General features: G+C 34.3%; 1 protein-coding gene across 1 annotated transcript in view; it reads left to right on the forward strand.

Annotated features, from left to right (window-relative positions):
* The window catches only part of LOC115880085 (limbic system-associated membrane protein-like), a 548835-nt gene that overhangs the window by 401607 nt on the left and 126979 nt on the right, over positions 1 to 20249 (forward strand). The window contains exon 3 of the mRNA XM_030897216.1: positions 15649 to 15846. Coding sequence (XP_030753076.1) covers positions 15649 to 15846 — 198 coding nt within the window. The remainder of the gene's footprint in view (positions 1 to 15648; positions 15847 to 20249) is intronic.

Consider the following 20249-nt stretch of genomic DNA (forward strand, 5'->3'; position numbering starts at 1 on the left):
TGTTTAAATATAAAAATACATTGTTCTGGTTATTAGCACAAAATTTCCATTTTTAATAGATTTACTTTGAAACAATTCCAAAAAAGAAACTTGACATTTTTATGAAATGCCAATTCAGGCTGAGAACATTTTTTACTTCCTGGATTAAATTAAAAATGTTATTTTCTCTAATTGAAGTAGTTGCTGTAATAGTATGATTACTTTTATTGATATTTTTATATATTTTCTATCTGGAGGTACTCGTCTTGCACTCCCGCAAAGTTGAGCACAGCCGTATCATGCTCTTCTGAAAACAACTAACGGCATTCTTGTCCATCCCGTAACCTCGTAGTGTAACCACTAGCTAGAATCTTTGTTAATAACCAAGAGACAGTCATACTATAACTGGCCCAATATATCTAAAAAGTATATTAGGTCCTATAGTGAGATGGAGATGATCGGCCTATTTAAAAATAAAAATACTCGTATTTCATTAAATTTAAAACAACTTGCAAACTAGGGAGAGGGAAATCAGGCAATGAACAGAGATGATAAGTGTTAGGTAATAGCTTTTAGACTACGGTTCGAATCGGTGTTATTCTAGTTTGTGCGTTTTGGTTATTGTGACAAAGAATGTTATTAAAGGTAAAGTAAATGTTTCCTCATTATTTAACTAATGATTTGGGTAAATACCCAAGTTTTTGCACCCAAACGGTCAATAAATGTTGGGTAAATACTGTTATAAGGTCAATAGAATGTGGGCAAATACTGTTATACCTGGTATATACCCCATCATACTCACGTTTTTAATTTAAGGTTTTCTAAAAAATGTTTAATATACCTATTTTCGTACTTTTATGCTTAGGCGTAAAAGTGTTTTACTTATATGCCTAGGCGTTAAAATGACTTTTTTATATTGTCAATCACGTCGCAAAAATTAATAATTATGTGACGTTTGAAAAATAATTATTTTATGATGAGCTACATTTAAAATCTTAAATTGAAAAGTATAAAATATTGTTAATGTAAATGTTAATTCAATTATTATTTTTTCAAGAAAGATCAAAATCAAAGAAAACGGCAGACGTGTTTTATGTAAAATAAAAACAGGACTGACAAAAGCGCCGCAAATTCAATTTAGAGAGCCGATGTCACGAAAAAAAGACATCAAAGAGACTGCCGAGATTTTCTCCTTTTTATATTTTTTAGTCATAGCCAAAGGCATAATTTTTGCAGCGAGATTACTGAACTAAATAGAGACCCTGTGAAAAAGTTCTATTTTATTTCAATCTAGAAATATTTTTTGAAAAGAAAAGTTTTAGAGCAGTAACAGAGACTTGATATTATAAATTAAGTACGTGTATTATTCAAAGGAACCAAGTATTATCGTTGGTTGAAGAAATAAGAAGATGCGCAACCTTATGGGCGATTTCGTGGCACAAAACATGTCCGAGATGTAGCTGGCGTTACCGTCAGCCTGTCCGAGATTTAGTTTAGCTCTGCGTCGCTGCGCGCTAATAGTCGTTTACGGCGCAGCGGATAAAGAACACAGTACCGTAGTTCTTCTTTCAGTCGACAGAGTGGGTGGTTGCCGGAGACAGGGTTGCCAGTTAAACTATGCATTGATCCGTAGATTAACGGATTTTGGGTACAGTACGTTAATAATAAAGATTTGTTATCATTAAACAATTTAATATACTATTATATGATTAAACAAAGAACGGCCAAACAAGAGTTGGCTTGGAAATGAAGATCGCTGTTATTTCATATGTAAAATATTATGATAAATGTCAATAATCGTCATTTCCAAGCCAACTAAACGACTTTTTTGATCATACAAAATTTTCAGTACTTATAAAAAAAATTGTTTTTGTTGTTTATTCTATGTTTAACACGAGTAAATTTTCAATACATAAACGCGGATTTTTCATCCAAAGATATTTTAGTCAAACGTATTACAGATATTATACATTTTAATATGGCACACTGTCGCTTTCACTATTCACGCCGAATTAGAGAAAATAAGTGTTTTATGCTTTGGTCCTGTGAGCCACCAACCGTTCTGACGATTGGTGGCTCCACCGTACAGCACTTGAGACTCAACGGAAAATCAAATCAGTTTTGTCTCGAATTCGCCCATTAGGTTGCCTATCTTCCCAATTCAACAGTATTATTTAATTAAATAAATATCTTCATTTGATCCGGTTTTAGAAGATCTCTCTAATTTTGTGTATTAATTTAATTTAATTATTTCGTTGTTTACAGCAATTTATCGTTTACCAAACCAACCAGGTTAGTAAACGACTCTATGGAATGGTTTCTGAGAAATATAGGCGGGAATATAGGTATAAGGCCAGTTGGCGTTTTTTAAATGACGATATTCTTATTACAGAATTTTTATTTCATGGTTGATTTAGCTTTTCAATAAAGTTTAATGTTGAAATATACTTCTTGAACTCGTCATTCAGGTTTTTTTTTCGACAAAAAAGGATTTTAATGAAGTGTAATTGACAAACAAGCTAGAAAATCCAGCCTTTTGTGCTTGTTAATTTGGTGACAATAATGACAGATATTTTTCAGGGACCAACCGTACCAACCGTAACAAAATTTCGAGCTGAAGAACTTTTTTTTGTCTATTTTGTTCAGCGTTTCTCTGAGTTGTTCTCTCTTACTGATTTGATTGCTCTTAAGGCTGCTTGGCTATCGGATAAGATGGTTATTTCTTATTTCCGATAGTTCGTATCAAAGATAGGATGCTATCTCTTTCGATAGCGTAGATTTTTGCCTGAAGGATGGTGGGGTAGGTGCTTATTTCTTCAGAGTATTTAGTTTTTGGCCAAAATACTCCTATCCCTGTTCCTGCTTTAGTTTCAGAAGCATCAGTATACCACATGATGGTATGGTCTTTCAACTGTTGAGCAAACCTTTCTCTCTTCCAGTTCATTTTGTTGCTCAAGTTTGAAACTTTGTAGTTCTACTAGTACATTCTTAGTATGTCAGCCACTGAGAGTTGGAGGAGTGCGATTTTCCTTTTGAGTGTGTTTAAAGCTCCTGAATTGACAATTCTTCCAGTACTGTTTTTGTCTGTGAACATTCTAATCATTGGCATTAACTGGTTGTTTGGTTTAGTTTCCCAGTGAGCATTTTATTCCTTTAAGGGAAATGTGTTTTATCTTGTGCTTGATGAGAAGCAATTAAACGCAGATAAGTAACTGTTCCCTAATATTCCCTAAATGTGACAAAACTTTGCTCACTGGTTTATTATGGTTAATGTGATTACGTTTTGGTCAATTTTTCCCTATTGATTTGTTGTTAGTGTTTGAAATCAGGGAACTAGTCCTAATACAATGCAAATGTAAATATGAAAAAGTTCCTTAGAACTTATGACCGAGAAAAATCAAAGGTTTTCCTTGATTTAAGTAAAAACAATCTTCGGATTGTCACGGGGTTTCTAACAGGACACTGTCTCCTCAACGAGCACCTCAGTAGGCTGAAACTGAGAAACAACGGCGAATGCAGATTTTGTGGGGAAAATGGGGAAACACCAGAACACCTTATCACTGAGTGCGCCGAGACGACGACCATTCGTGCCATGAACCTTGGTACGTCTGATGTCGAGGATGGAGAGCTGGCCTCTGTGGAGCCGTCTCAGATACTGGCTTTTCTTAAAGCCTTGAGACTGTATGATAAGTTATAACTCGTTATAACTCAAGAAAGGGGAACACACAATAGATCTATAAGGTCGCGGTGATTAACTCCCCTCCTAAACATTCTACATTCTACATTCTACAAATGTAAATATTGTTAATCAAAAAAAAAGTTTTGGAAATAACCTTAAGAATGTTCCCGTCACTTTTTTCTGTTTCATTTCTATATTGAAAAAAAATCATATAAAAATAAAAAACTACAACATTGTATCACATATTGTACTTAGATTTTTATAAACCTACTAGCGTGTACCAGCGACTTCGTTCGCGTCGAATTAATCATTTGTAATGATGATGATAAATTAAAGCAAGAATTTTCATTAACATACAAACTGGATAAAATTTTCTCAGCATGAGAAAAAACAATACGGCGATATTATTATATAACTTGGTAATATTTGAGGGATAGTTTCATCTCGTTGGAATTTGACTTTCGAAAAATCCGTTTGCCAAAAATAAGCTTTTTACGTCAAGCAGTTTAAGCAGAATCGTGGTTAAGAAATTACATAACTTTTTGGAACACACTGTATGATTTTTTAAAACATTTCGAAATATGTAAAAAAACCAAATAAATTATGCTTTTCCAAGCGTTTTCCCGAAAGACTAACCGTTTTTTAAATAACAAATATTGTAATATTTGAGGGGTTTTTGCCCTCTTGGAATTTGAGATTCGAGAAACCCCTCCTTATCGAACCTCTACACCACAGAGTCAATCCGTTTGCCAAAAACCAGCTTTAAACGTTTCAAGCAGTTTAAGCAGAATTGTGATTACTCAGTGGTCATATTTTATGAAACACCCTGTATAAATTTATAAAGAAATCTTAAAATATGTAAAACAACAAAATATAATATACATGTTTAAGAGTTTTTCCGAAAAACTCACCGGTTTTTAAATAAAAAATATTTTAATATTTGAGGGATAGTTTCACCCCCTTAGAATTCGAGTTTCGAAAAATCCCTTCTTATCGAACCTCTACAACTTAAAGTCAATCTGTTTTCCAAAATCAGCTTTTTACGTCAAGCGCTTTAAGCAGGATCGTGTTTAATCAATGACCAGATTTTTTGAAACACCCTGTATATATTTTTAAAAAATCTTAAAATATGTAAAAAAACAAAATAAAATATACGTGTTTAAGCGTTTTTTCGGAAACTTGACCGTTTTTTAAATAAAAAATATTGTAATATTTGAGGGGTGGTTTCAGCCTCTTGGAACTGGAATTTCGAAAAATCCGTTCTTATCGAACATCTACACCCTAGAATCAACCTGTATGCCAAAATTGAGCTTCTTACGTTGAGTGGTTTGAGTAGGATCGTGATTAATCAATATGTCAGTCACTTAAAGATTTTATATATTAGTATAGAGTATAGATGATACACAATTGGTATATTAGTAAGTTATTATTCTTCCCTATCTCAGTTAATAATAATGCCAGCAAATAATAACAGCAAATTATGTCAAAAAATATAGTTAGTAGTGCTACAATTTGTAATAAGGATTTTAATTTAAATTTGAACTAGTACAATTTGATTATTCTTTGACACAAATTGTGGGAATTACCACCACACTTATTTGATATTTTCGTATAAAATCAAGCATATTTATCTATTTTGGAAAGCTTTTTATTATCTATTTTGGAAAGAAATAAAAGTAACAACGTGATGTCATTTTAGACTGAAAATGCAGTAGTGTTTTCTACAACTATGGGATTTATTACAATTAAACAATTTATTTTTTTCCGTGTTTTTAAGAATTATTAATGGACTATTTTACATGAAGGTCCTACATGTAAAATAGTCTGACCCCGAGCATATAAAAAAATTACAGTTCGAGTTGAATGACCCAGGTCATATTTTTTTATTAAATATTTTATTTTATGGCGAATGAAAAGTTTTAAAGGAATTATTTTTATTCGTGAAACTTAAACCGTTTGAATTTTTTGGCTCGGAAAAAACGGAGATATTTCCGCATTCGTAATCCCTTTTAGGTTTATTTCATTTAATCAATAAAATCTAGTTTTATGTTTGTTTAGGACGGGGCAGGCAACTCGCTTTTCATTAAACCGGGTAATACCGAGCATTTTTTTCCTGTTTGCTCGGGATGTTTTCCAATTTCACCTTTGGGAACGCGTGCGTTTATTCGACAAAAGAAAAAAAAACGGATATTCGAATTATCGGGGCAAATCCAAATATCTTGAGTTACACCGAAGTCGTATGTAAATATAAAAAAAAATAATTGCTATTTTCATTTAGTAATACCAAAGAATATTATAATTTTATTAAAATATCCTTTGGCAATACCGTATGATAGAAAAAAAAACGGCTATGAAATGAAGATCGCCGTCATTTTATATGTAAATTTATATGGGGTATGTCATCGATCGTCATTTCCCAGCCAACTGGACGCCGTTTTTTTTTCGATCATACGGTACCTTATATTAGACTTATAAATCAATATAATTTCGCAAAAGACAAATGACAAGTAGGGTAGTTAAACTCAAAAGCGTCTTTCTATCTTCGAAAGGGCTATACCATTTTAGTTCCTGGGTTGCTATTTTGAGAAGTATATAACATAATATTAAAAAAATAAAAAATTTAAGCAGTGATTGCGGAGTGAATTGAAATCCATGCAAATAATGCAAAATTGCATATTGAAACGTGTTTTATTCAACGTTAATTCTAATTGTAACAATAATGATTACAACAGTAATCAGTCTCCAGTATTTCAATATCCATAAAGATAATTCTAGTTAGTTTTTAACAATAAATAAGAAAATTAAGAGTCTTATTACGCTGTACTGTTCGGGTCGCTCTCAGGGGTCGGGTAAAGCGGGTGTGTGGCCGAAGAAAATATATATTATATTTCAGAAATCTGCCCAAGGCTTAGCCCGATCCTGTCGTCTTAAGCCACACCCAAAATTCCGTGCTTTGATTAAGACTTGATTAGGGTTTGCAGAGCTTCAGCATTTGCCATAAAATAGCGAGCAATTTGTTACAAAACTATATAAATTATACCGGGTGTGTCTCAAAAGTGGCTCACCCCTGTAACTTTTTTATTTTTTCAAATAAAAAATCAAGATTTTGTATATTAGTATATGACGTATTCTTTTCGGCCATTTCCTGTTTCACCCGAAATGACTACAAGTTTTGATTTTTAAATGGAACCCTCGGTATTTTTTTACTTTATTCGATAGAAAATAACATTCTGAATAGAATGAAAAATATCATATGTCAATTTTTGACATTTTTGCTTAAAACAAAATTGTATTTTAAATTTCAATCTATAGTGCCATAGCTGTGTTAAAAACACTAATTTTTAATCAAGGAGCCTTAGAAAAATAGATTTGATCGTCTAATGTTTTAGCGTCTTGTCCTGGCCGATTAAAAAATGCCCAAATCGTATTTTTAATCATATCTCAATTTTTTCAAATAGAACGAGGGTGGCTCATTAGCATATTTGAAAAAAAACATATTTTTACCAATAATTTGGTACTACACACTTCGAGCCAAATTGACGTTATGAATCGCATGTTGCAATTTCAAAAAAACCTTATGCGAAAATGTCAAAAGTTGACATATGATATGTCATTCTATTCAGAGTGTCATTTTCTATCGAATAAAGTAACAAAATACCCAGGGTGCCGTTAAAAAATAAAAGTTGTAGTCATTTCCGGTGAAACCGGAAGTGACCGAAAACAATTGAATACGTCAAACAATCCTAATTTACGTCATATACTAACATACCAAATCTTGATTTTTTATCTGAAAAAAATAAAAAAGTTATAGGGGCGTGAGCCACTTTTGAGACGCACTCGGTATATCACTGTAATCACAAAACTTTTAAATTATGTCTTTATTTTCGAGAAAATTTAGTCCAAAAATAAGGAATAATTTGTTGATGTTTGACCATTCAAAACTTAAAAATAAAGAAGTTGAACTACAATACGGATATAGTATAATCCTTTATCTTTAATTTCCTTCTTCATTTGTGTAAAAATACCTAGCCAGTTTTACATAAAACATTAAATGCCGAACGCTTATTTTGCCACTTTTTCGGACTAGTTATATAGACTCTTAAGTAAAACAAGTAAGAAAGTAGTTAAAATCTACAGTATTGTTTAAGACAAAACTGATAAATGAAAATAAACCAAAAAGGAAACATTTCAACAATCAAACATAAATCAATTACTATAATTTACTATTTCAACCGTACCCACAAAAATTGTTTCAACCGTTCCCAAACTTTCTTTTGGCAAAAGACAGTTTATAGTAATAATAACATATTAAAACTAATCCTAATTTTGTATTCTACAAGCTTCACTTAAATCAGAAATGCACGCTCAATATTGTCACTCAAATATAAATCACATGATAATAACCTAAAACTGAGAAGAAAAATAATTACTTTTAGATATCAAAATATATTTTCAATATCAAAAATAGAATGTGGCATCTTAAGCCGGGTCCACATATGTAGCACTCTATTGTATCAGGATCATGTGTTACGTATCAAGAGCTTGTATAGTAAGTATGGACGTTTATTTGGGCTGTGTCGACTGAATATGCATATCGTGCCAAAGTAAGCGTCCATACTTATAAAATTCATACGTATCACCGTACAAGCGTGCGTATCAGTGTATGTGGACGGTACAACAAATCACCTTGTATCGTCGTATCATGTTCATCAATTCTCATTTATATTATCAGGACGGAACCCTCGATGTCCCTTTGATGATCGGAGAAAAACCGCCTCAAGACGGGTCACGGCGTATCAAGTCAATTGTATCGTTATACTGTATCAAAACACGTCCAAATGACAGATCGTGATACGTGTATCCGATACGCAGTGTTAAGATACGCGCCAAAATTCGGATTGGCATGTATCAGATACGGTATCACAAAGGTGTACCATATGATCGCGTTAATTCGGCGTCCAAACTAGCGATCATGATACATGTTGATGCAACGCGACGGAGATATGATATACCAAGATGCTAGATATGTGGACCCGGCCTTAAGCCGGGTCCATATGTAGCACTCTATTGTATCAGGATCATGTATCACGTATCAAGAGCTTGTATCGTAAGTATGGACGTTTATTTGGGCTGTGTCGACTGAATATGCATATCGTGCCAAAGTAAGCGTCCATACTTATAAAATTCATACGTACCAGCGTACAAGCGTGCGTATCATTGTATATGGACGGTACAACAAATCACCTTGTATCGTCGTATCATGTTCATCAATTCTTCTCAGCGGACCCTCAATGCCCCTTTGATGATCGGAGAAAAACCGCCTCAAGACGGGTCACGGCGTATCAAGTCAATTGTATCGTTATACTGTATCAAAACACGTCCAAATGACAGATCGTGATACGTGTATCCGATACGCAGTGTTAAGATACGCGCCAAAATTCGGATTGGCATGTATCAGATACGGTATCACAAAGGTGTACCATATGATCGCGTTAATTCGGCGTCCAAACTAGCGATCATGATACATGTTGATGCAACGCGACGGAGATATGATACACCAAGATGCTACATATGTGGACCCGGCCTTAAGCCGGGTCCACATATGTAGCACTCTATTGTATCAAGATCATGTATCACGTATCAAGAGCTTGTATCGTAAGTATGGACGTTTATTTGGGCTGTGTCGACTGAATATGCATATCGTGCCAAAGTAAGCGTCCATACTTATAAAATTCATACGTACCAGCGTACAAGCGTGCGTATCATTGTATATGGACGGTACAACAAATCACCTTGTATCGTCGTATCATGTTCATCAATTCTTCTCAGCGGACCCTCAATGCCCCTTTGATGATCGGAGAAAAACCGCCTCAAGACGGGTCACGGCGTATCAAGTCAATTGTATCGTTATACTGTATCAAAACACGTCCAAATGAAGTCGGGTCCACATATGTAGCATCTTCGTGTATCATATCTCCGTCGCGTTGCACCAACATGTTTCATGATCGCTAGTTTGGACGCCGAATTAACGCGATCATATGGTACACCTTTGTGATACCGTATCTGATACATGCCAATCCGAATTTTGGCGCGTATCTTAACACTGCGTATCGGATACACGTATCACGATCTGTCATTTGGACGTGTTTTGATACAGTATAACGATACAATTGACTTGATACGCCGTGACCTGTCTTGAGGCGGTTTTTCTCCGATCATCAAAGGGGCATTGAGGGTTCGCTGAGAAGAATTGATGAACATGATACGACGATACAAGGTGATTTGTTGTACCGTCATATACACAATGATACTCACGCTTGTACGCTGGTACGTATGAATTTTATAAGTATGGACGCTTACTTTGGCACGATATGCATATTCAGTCGACACAGCCCAAATAAACGTCCATACTTACGATACAAGCTCTTGATACGTGATACATGATCCTGATACAATAGAGTACTACATATGTGGACCCGGCTTGACAGATCGTGATACGTGTATCCGATACGCAGTGTTAAGATACGCGCCAAAATTCGGATTGGCATGTATCAGATACGGTATCACAAAGGTGTACCATATGATCGCGTTAATTCGGCGTCCAAACTAGCGATCATGAAACATGTTGGTGCAACGCGACGGAGATATGATACACGAAGATGCTACATATGTGGACCCGGCTTTACTTTGGCACGATATGCATATTCAGTCGACAGAGCTCAAATAAACGTCCACACTTACGATACAAGCTTGATACGTGATACATGATCCTGATACAACAGAGTGCTACATATGTGGACCCGGCTTTATACACAAAAGCAGCACGCAGTGAGCGGATTCAAACACAGATTCGTGTTAACACCGATTGTTTATAAGAGATTCTCATTTTGTAATCTATTGTTCCAAAACAGCTCCATAACGAGTAATGTATTCTAATGTGGCCGATGTATTTTCTAGTTAACTTACACTCTAAGAACATAATAATAATCATCATCATCATTCTCAGGTTATTCAACCATTTCCAATTATAGTGTAGCATCTATCACGTATTTAGATACTCTATTTGTAGTTGGGCCCATTGCTTTCTACTGTTGGCTGTGCTCAGGTTTAGTCTTCTTCTAGGTCTCTTAAATACCCGTGGGTACCATGCTATAATTTTTGTGTTCCATCTGTTGTCCGTCCTTCTTGCCAGGTGTCCTGCCCATTGCCACATAAGGAATTTGATTCTGCGGATGACATCTATTACCTGGGGGTTTGTGGTTATCCCCCGCATAATTTCGAAAACATAAATTATAATAAACCCCACAATTGTAGAAAGCGCTACTGCATTTTGCGTCAAAAATGGTACTAGGCATCACGTTGTAGCTTTTACTACTATCACAAGATGTCCAAAATAGTTAAATATGCTTGCGTATAGTTAAAAAACATGTCCAAAACAGTAAAAAAATAGCGAACAAGTGTGGTGGTAATTCTCACAATTTGTGTCAGAAAATATTCAGATTGTACTCATTGAAATTTAAATGAAAATCATTATTACAAATGTAGCTCCTAACTATATTTTTTGACACAATTTGCTGTTACTATGCACTATTGGGGAAAAATCGAAGGAAGAACAATAAATTAGCTAATACAACAATTGTGTGTCATATTATGTTTACAAAAATCTAAGTACAACGTTGTAGTTTTTTCGTTTTATATGTTTTTTTTTTCAGTGTAGAAATGAAACAGAAAAAAGCCAATCAAAACTTTTTTTTTGGATTAACAATATTTACGTACATTTGTACTGCCATTACAGGTAGTTCCCTGATTTTCAGCACTAACAACAAATCTCTCTCTCTCTCTCTCTCTGTTTTTATTCCTACAAGAGGAATGTAGTGGTCAGGTGATGTGTGAAGTTTGTCTCCATAATTCCCTGTCTTGTGCTTCATGTACAAGCGTGTGCAGTGGCTTGTGGGCGATCTTTGATAGCTGGTCTATCCATCGGGAGGGCGAGCGGCCTCTTGGTCTTCTTCCCGGAACCTTGCCCTGTATAATGAGTTTTTCCATACAGTCAGCATCCCTCCTCATAACCTGACCGAAATATTTAAGTATACGTGAGTCTATAGAAGTTGAGAGGCGTTCTGTGATGTTCTGTTCTTGGATTATGGATGCATTGGTTCGCCGGGCAGTCCAGGAAATTCTGAGCATTCGTCGCCAGTAGTACATCTCAGTTGCGTCAATTTTTTTCATTTCTGACTGTTTCATCGTCCAGGACTCGCAGCCATACATTAATATAAGAAATATTAGGCAACAACAAATCAATAGGGAAAAATTGACCAAAATCTAAAGCGAAAAAATACGCAAAAAAATGTAACAGGGCCACTCCTCACAATTCCACACGGACCCCTCTGACCCAGTCCGACCCTGACTTTATTCATTTCTTAAAAGCGCAAATGTAGTAAGCTCTTCACAGTTCAGTAGGCAAGGTATTATAAAATTCAGCAATTAAAAAGCTCTAGTATCATTGAGCTATCGATCTCTTTTCATTTTTATCCATTTTAATTAGGGTAATATTTGACAGAATATAAAAAATCTTTAATCTTGGTTCTAAACCGTATTATAAATGACTTACTGAAAATACATCATTCTAATAAATGATAGTTTGTTTTGGAATATACCGAATGGTACATCACAAATTTTGTGGACCCAGTATAAGTTTAAATAAAATAAATAGGTTTTAATAACATAGATATGATAATTTTAATAATCCAATAAATACAATTTATTGGATTATTAAAATTGGTTCAAAATTACCTTCTAGTTCATAAAACGTATAATAATAAAAGTTTTCTGATAACAAGAGAAAGTGGGAATATAATATAATTGGAAACATTTGTAAGGATTAGTGTGCTTAAAGTTTTAGGAACTACAATTAGGAAGAAAGAAAAGTTTAAATCTCGGCTGTAATAGTACGTAACATTTTAGAACTTACGACCAGCAGTTAAAAAGTTACGTTTTTTGGAATAACTTTTATAGTTCATATAAAATACTGTCGCGTATTAAGAATAAAAATGTAATTACTAACTCTAGTAGTATTAAGAGTAGGCACTAAGTCGAATTTAATTATTATTTAATTTTGTTCATCTCGCATTAGATGATTAATCTCTTATAATATTTAATGAAATTATTAATTATGTTTCCATAGATCTTTTTTTTTCAATGATTGGTACAGGTTTAAGACGTCACTGTCATTAGGGTGATTCAGGCTTCCGAAAAAGTTCCATATTATTAAGTTTGTGGTTTGTGAATTTATTCTTGTTTTTTTTTACTCGCCCTGTATATATCAAACAAAATTGCAAATTATGGTATACCGAATTTTGAAGAAGACACTAATATACAGTACTTTCTGTTAAAAAAATAATTCTTCGAATTTAGAATTCTAAGAGGGTTTTAAATAAGCAGTAAATTTAGTTTAAAACCGGTTAGGTTAGGTTAGTGGTTATGGGCGTTTGGCTTGATTCCGGGATGCGCATGACTACATATGTCCTTAAAATCAGGGACAGGACGGTTGATACCATCAAACAGCTGACCAGAATCACTCCCAATATTAGAGGCCCCAGTGACGGAAAGAGGAGAATGCTTGCCTCGGTGGTGCATTCGATGAACCTGTACGCCTCGCCCATTTGGAGCAGGGCAACAGATTATAAATACTATGAAAAAGTCCTCGAGAAAATTAACAGAATGCTAGCCCTACGCGTAGTGTCGGCGTATCGTACAGTTTCCACAGAAGCTGTTCTCGCTCTAGCAAAAATCCCCCCAATTATCCTACAAATCGAGGAAAGAAATTTAATATACAGGCACGGCTCAGGGTATCGATCAGAGGCCAGGAAGATAATACTGGACAAATGGCAGAACCAATGGGAGGCATACCACGGTCGAATTAAGATATTTATCCCGGACGTAAGGGTTTGGATAAACAACATGTGGACGAAAACGGACTATTACATCACCCAGGCGATGACAGGGCACGGTGCTTTTGGAGAGTACCTGTTTAAAATAACTAAGGCAGAATCCACAAAATGCTGGTATTGTGAAGCATCAGACACGGCCAATCACACATTATTCGAGTGTAGTAGGCATTTGGAGACTAGAGCATCGGCGGAACAAATATGCAAGGTTAAAATAACATGGGAAAATGTCGGCGAGCTTATGATGGAAAATAGAGAGAACTGTGAAGCAATCACCAGGATGATGAGAGTCATCATGCTTAAAAAACAGGAAGATGAAAAGATAAAAATTTGGCAGACACAGACATAAGTGGCGAAACAATCTCCAGTCTTGAAGTAATGCCGCAAGGCGGTTCCGAGATTGGAGAGGTAACTCTACAGATGGGTTTTAGTGGGTATGACTCGGGTGAGAGGTGACCCCCACACTCTGGCTGTAAATGGCGTTTCCCATCTATAAAAAAAAAAAAAAAAAAAACGTTTAGTGGTTTTTGAAATATAAACCACTAGGTATAGTATATATGACATTATGGTATTTTTGAAATGGAAATTTAATTGTGAATCCATTGAGTTAAAAAAATATTAGGGTGAGTCTTAAATAAGTGCAAATATTTTCCAGACTGATAGATCTCGATAAAAGAAACATACCTATTTTTTCTTTATCGTTTTTCAAATAAGTCCATAATAACCGAGATATTTTACTTTGAAAATTTCCAAAAAAATGATTTTTTGCTAAACTGTTGACCACTAGATATTTTCTAGGTTTTCCTTCTTGTAAATTTAATCTGCCACTTATGTTGCCATATTATCAAGAAATTATGTTTTTTAATTAAAAATTTAAAAAAAATCCAAAACATTTTTCAAAAAAAATTTTAAAAACTTTTTTGTGACTTTTCAAAAAAATAATTCGCAAAAAAAAATTCATAATCGTGTTTCTGGGGTCCAAATAAAAATATCACCTAAAAATATTTGTACTTATTTAAGTCTCACCCTGTATAGTATTCCATTTAAAAATATACAACTTTGGTTTCAAAATATTTTTGACACACCCTGTATATATGGACAAAAATATTTTCAAAATGTGCGTTACCATTTTCCACATATTATGTATAAAAATTGAAATGAAATTCACAAACCAAAAACCTCATATACAGGCTGTTTCAAAAAACACGTGCTATCTCTTGTGGGGAGATTCCCCACGTAAAAATAACATTTATTTTTCATATCAACATAGGTCCGATTCTGCTTTATTTTGCAGCTACAGGGTGTTAAAATCTTAACAATTTATTATAATTTTCTTCCAAGTTCTATTAGTGATTCGAATAAAAATTTGAGGGTAAAAGTTACTATAAGTGTTACATATTTTAATGCTAAAAAGGTTTCAATAAATTCACCAGGGGCGTGCATATGGGTTATCACTGGAATATTAAAAAAAAATTTCTTTTGATATCAAAATTGTGTAGGTCGTGTAATGTCAATTAAGAATTATCTCTTGATATTTTATCGAATTCAGTCTCCTCGATGAGATAAACGCAATTTATCGTTTATCTCATCAAGGAAGCCGAAATCGACAAAATACCAAGAGACAACTTTTAATCGGCATTAAATTGCTTATACTATTTCGCTAAAAAGAGAAAAAAGTCAGTGGCGTACATACTTTTTTTAGAAAAATATTAAAGTGATAACCCATATGCACGTCCCTGGTGAATATATCGATATTTTTTTAGGTTTAAAATATGTTGCATTTATAGTAACTTTAACCCTCAAAATTTCATTCGAATTGCGAAAAGTACTTGAACACCCTGTAGCTACGAAACAAAGCAAAACTGGACCTATATTGATATAAAAATAAATCTTATTTTTACGCGAGGAATCTCCCCACGAGAGATGGCACATGTTTTTTGAAATACTGTGTAGAACTTTATCGGAAGCCTAAATCACTCGGTATCTATTATTATTAAGAAATTTAAAATTTGTGAAACTTTTTAATTTATTTGTCATTTTCAGGTCCGTTCGTGATAGTATGGAAACGAGGCACGACTCTGTTGACCGCGGGCCCCCAAAAGATAACCATGGAGCCTCGCATATCGCTGCTGGGCTTCAATTTACAAATCAAGGATATACGGCACGCGGACCAGGGGGACTACACGTGCCAAATAGGGGACGGGTCACAAGGGGACCTGATTCACACTATCGAAATACTAAGTAAGTAGCATGCATATTAAGTATTAGGTATTTCGCTATACAGGGTAATTCGAAGCCCACCATTGGGATCTTGAAAACTATATGAGATACGAGAATGGTTAAATAAGGGTAAAGTTATGCATTAATGTACCTAATGATATGTCGGTTAGCAAGAGGTAAGGTACCGCAAAAAGTTAAATACAAAAGTTATAGGATTTTTAAATATCTATTAGCGAGTAATAAATTTAAGTATACAGGGTCCTTCATAAAATCGTAGCACATCAAAGTTTCATTTTTTTAAATAGAACCCCCTCTATATTATTGCATATTTCGGTTCTTCCTTCAATTTTAAACATTAATCGTAGTACACAATGTACAAAAATTGAAGAATTGAAATGTTAAACGAAAATTTTGTAATTTCCAGACTTGCTATACTCTCATCTTATACATTTATAAATGCTAACTTGAGAACTAATGTCAAATATTATTAAGTATCACAGTTTCGGTAAAATGGCATCGTTAAATGAAACTGAACATATCGAAATTAATTAAATCAAATTGTTTAAGTGATATTTTCAAAAGTCAATAACTCGGAAACGGTTGGTATGAGGTACATTGCGTGTATTTCGATTTTTGCTTAGAATTGAAGGAAAAACCGAAATATACAACAATATACAGTTGCATTTAAAAAAATGAAACTTTGATGTGCCACGACATTATGCCCGACCCTGTATTCTTAAATTTATTACCCGCTAATAGATATTTATAAACCATATAACTTTTATATTTAACTTTTGGCGGTACCTCCTATATTTTACCTAATAATCGACCGTTTCCATATATAAAAGCGACCCTGTATATGATCAGGATACTATTGTATTTACTGATAGAAACATTATCAGTACTGACATAAATTAGAATTTGGTCCAGAATGGTTTGGTGATATCCGCACAACGTAACTGCTCTTATTTTTCTTTACGTCAAAGTATGGTCAAAATCAAAATTTGATAAAATGGAGTCGATAAGTTTTGAAAATTTTGGGAAATCTCACGAGGCTACAAGACAGTTGATGACAAACAAAGCATGAAGACGGTACAGGCCTAGTCCGATAAAAGAATTTTACAGTGAAGAAAAAAAATCCTATAAAAAATATAGGACTTATTACTTATACATTTTCCTAATACATTTTTTTCTGATATTTGTCTGGCATTTATTGTAAAAGATAATGGAAAAGTCTGTAACATACAATGATAATTTACAAAAAAATTCAAACAATTAAACACTATGCCCGTATTAGGTAGCAAAATTATATTTTACTCTAAGAATAATTTTGGTACAACTATACGTATGTAATGCCTAAAGGGTCGTCCGAGTATCAGATGAAACAACCAAACATGTTAATAATCTTGTACTTGGTATTAATTAACGTTTTGTTCATGTTAATACAATAGGCAGCTGTATTAGTAAACATTGCCTACCATTACAAATAGTTTATCTACTAGTCTTCTATTACACAATGCATGAAATTCAGTTTAGTAAACTATTAATGAATCAAATTGTTCTCTTTATTCTTAACTTAACTTAACTTTTTTTTGAATTTGAATTTTATCTATACCCAGCTATTATAGTTTACAATAATAGCAAATATTATAAATATTTTTTTATTACAATAATAACAAATATTATGGTGTGTAAAAACTCTTCTAATACTTCCCCCCCCCCCCACACACACCAGAAGATTTGGCCTGCGTCGACTTAGGTATGTTTTTTTTAAATAACATTATAAGACTTAAACCGTTATTCCCATTCCAGGTTCATGGGTTCCGCTGTAAGTTGGTTTCCACTTGGGAAGCAGAACGGTTCTGGTCTAATTAGTAGTGTTCACTCCTTTTCTAGCTAAATCGTTTGCTTCTTCATTGCCTTCTATCTCTTGGTGGATTGGCATCTAGAGTCGAAGGACTTTATTTTATTTGCCTAATTTGTTCAGCTTCTCATTTTTTGACCAACTTCGAACTGATTATTACTGAGTTGATTGCTTTTAATACTAGGTACTTGACTATCAAAAAAAAGTAAACGAAAGTAAATGAAAGTTGTACGCATCTTTCGATAGCGTAGATTTATGTGCGAAGGATGCTGGAATAGTTTTCGTCCAAAAAAATACTCCAATCCCTGTTCCCGCTTTGGGTTTGGTTTAACTGTTTTGATTTAAAATATGAGCTAATATTGTCCCCATGTTTTATAAAAAGGATTGGAATGAAAATTTTAGACAATAAGATTCAGACACCAGATATAGAGTTTTTCCAGAACTGTAAGCAACTCTGTATTTAGCCACTCAATTATTTTATTGCTTTACATAGAGAAGTATTAACAACTTTTTATATATTTCTTAAATAAATTAACATTGTACGTTTTCTAATTCTAACCGGTCATTTATAAACCTACAAAAAAATTCTCTTTCCAAATTTGTAACCAGCCAGAAGCCACATTATTTATAAGCACGTATGTGACGTGACCGTGTCTAAAACGCAAGGTAGTAAAAGTGGTTCACGTACAACGGAACAGTTTTGAATAAACGTGGTTTTACGGTTGCCATTTCGTCTTTCTAAAGCGTCGGAAAAAGTGTTTTATGGCATGGTAGTGGCGCTTCAGTTATAACGAATAATACAGTGATAGTTTTCAATGGCCGAGACGTGAGCCAAATACTCAAAGTCGAGGGAGTAAATATTTTATGGTTCTATCATCGACCAATGCTTTCGAGATAATAAAATCTTATAATAAAAGAACTATATTAAATAATACAGTTAATATCGATCTTTTATTGGATAGTAAAGGAGTCAATAATTTTATTAAAGACGATTGCCGTAGTTTTATAATAATGTTTAATATGGTTTTAGAGAAATATAAAATTTTAAAAGTAAAATGGACACTGCAAAAGATTTGTTAAAAACAAATGTTTTCTGTTGACATACCAGTATGTTGAATTGATTCCGTGAGGCTCTAAACAAATTTTATCAAACACTGTTGACATCCAAAGTCTACCACCTTGCTCTGACTCGACATTCATAAATATACCGAGGGAAGTTAAATCTGCTAAGATTTGTTCTGACAAGGAGGCTATTGCTGTCTGTAAGTCTCTTGGGCTGAAAAATGTGGAAATTGTTGTGGAAGAGAGTGCGAGGAGGGATGGTGGGCTGCATATGGACCCGTTGACTCCGCCTGTGGTTCGGATGACGCAGAATTCGGATGAGGCAAATGGGCGTTATTTGCTTGCTAGGCTGAGGGACCCTTCCATATTAAAGCCTATTCGGCTATTCCTCGCCTATCTCCATGATCAACCCTCAAGTGTGTGTTTTGAAGGGCACACCAACACCAGCATCAAATTATTTATGGCATCAGAGGGACTTCCTAGTGACGCGGATTCCCTGCGCAGTGGGTGAAGTGGATGCGGATCTTTCTGCCTTCAGGTCCTTCTTTTCAACGGAAAAACTTCAGCAGCTTGAGAGAATTAGGGAAATTCATACCAAGTATTTCTCTCCAAGTAAAACTACAAATTTTTAGGTGAAATGACGCGAACAGAGGATCAAGCACCCTCTGAAAAACTAGACGATAGCAAGCTTAGTGTTTTTTTAATTAATATTCAGTCCTTAAGACATAAAACGGATGAATTATATCTTTTATTAGAAGAGCTCAATTTTCCAGAAATTGTTGCCGTAACTGAACATTGGTTAAATATGGATGAGCCTGTATTTGTCAAAAAATACACTACATTAACTAGATTCAACAGAAGTAACTCATCTCATGGAGGTACTATGATAATGTCTACTAACAACGACTTTTCGGCAGTAACTAAGTTCGATACTCTGATATCCGAAAAAATTTTTGAATTTTCCGTCGTTTATCATAATGCTTTTGACCTCTATATTATTTGTATTTACAGAACACCTGACGCTGACGTACATATTTTCAGTCAAAAATTGCTAAGCTTGCTTGAATTCCTACCTATAAAAAGTAAATTAATTTTGTGTGGCGACCTGAATATTGACTTTTTCAGTGTGTGTGCAGCTAAGGAGTCTCTCCAGTCCCTTTTTCATTCTTTTGGTATATTCATGCATGTTGACTCACCAACTAGAATAACTAAAACTGGCTCTAGTACTATAGACTATGTCGTGTCGTCTTTTGACCCGGAATTCGTTGACTGTAGAGTCCTTCACTCGGGTTTCTCTGATCATGAGGCAGTATTGACAAAGTTTTTGCTAAAATCCAAATGCAAAAATACCTCGCGCAAATTGGGCCGTATTTTTTTGGATGAAAATTTTCTAAATTTTCACCACCTATGTCTAACAACAGAGTGGGTTGTCCTCTCGGCTGACGTCGATTCCGAATTTTCTAGATTTATGTGGATACCTTGTCTAATCTGGCGTACA

Source organism: Sitophilus oryzae, unplaced genomic scaffold, assembly GCF_002938485.1.
Source record: "Sitophilus oryzae breed Bouriz unplaced genomic scaffold, Soryzae_2.0 scaffold_1614_pilon_pilon, whole genome shotgun sequence".
NCBI lineage: Eukaryota > Metazoa > Arthropoda > Insecta > Coleoptera > Curculionidae > Sitophilus > Sitophilus oryzae.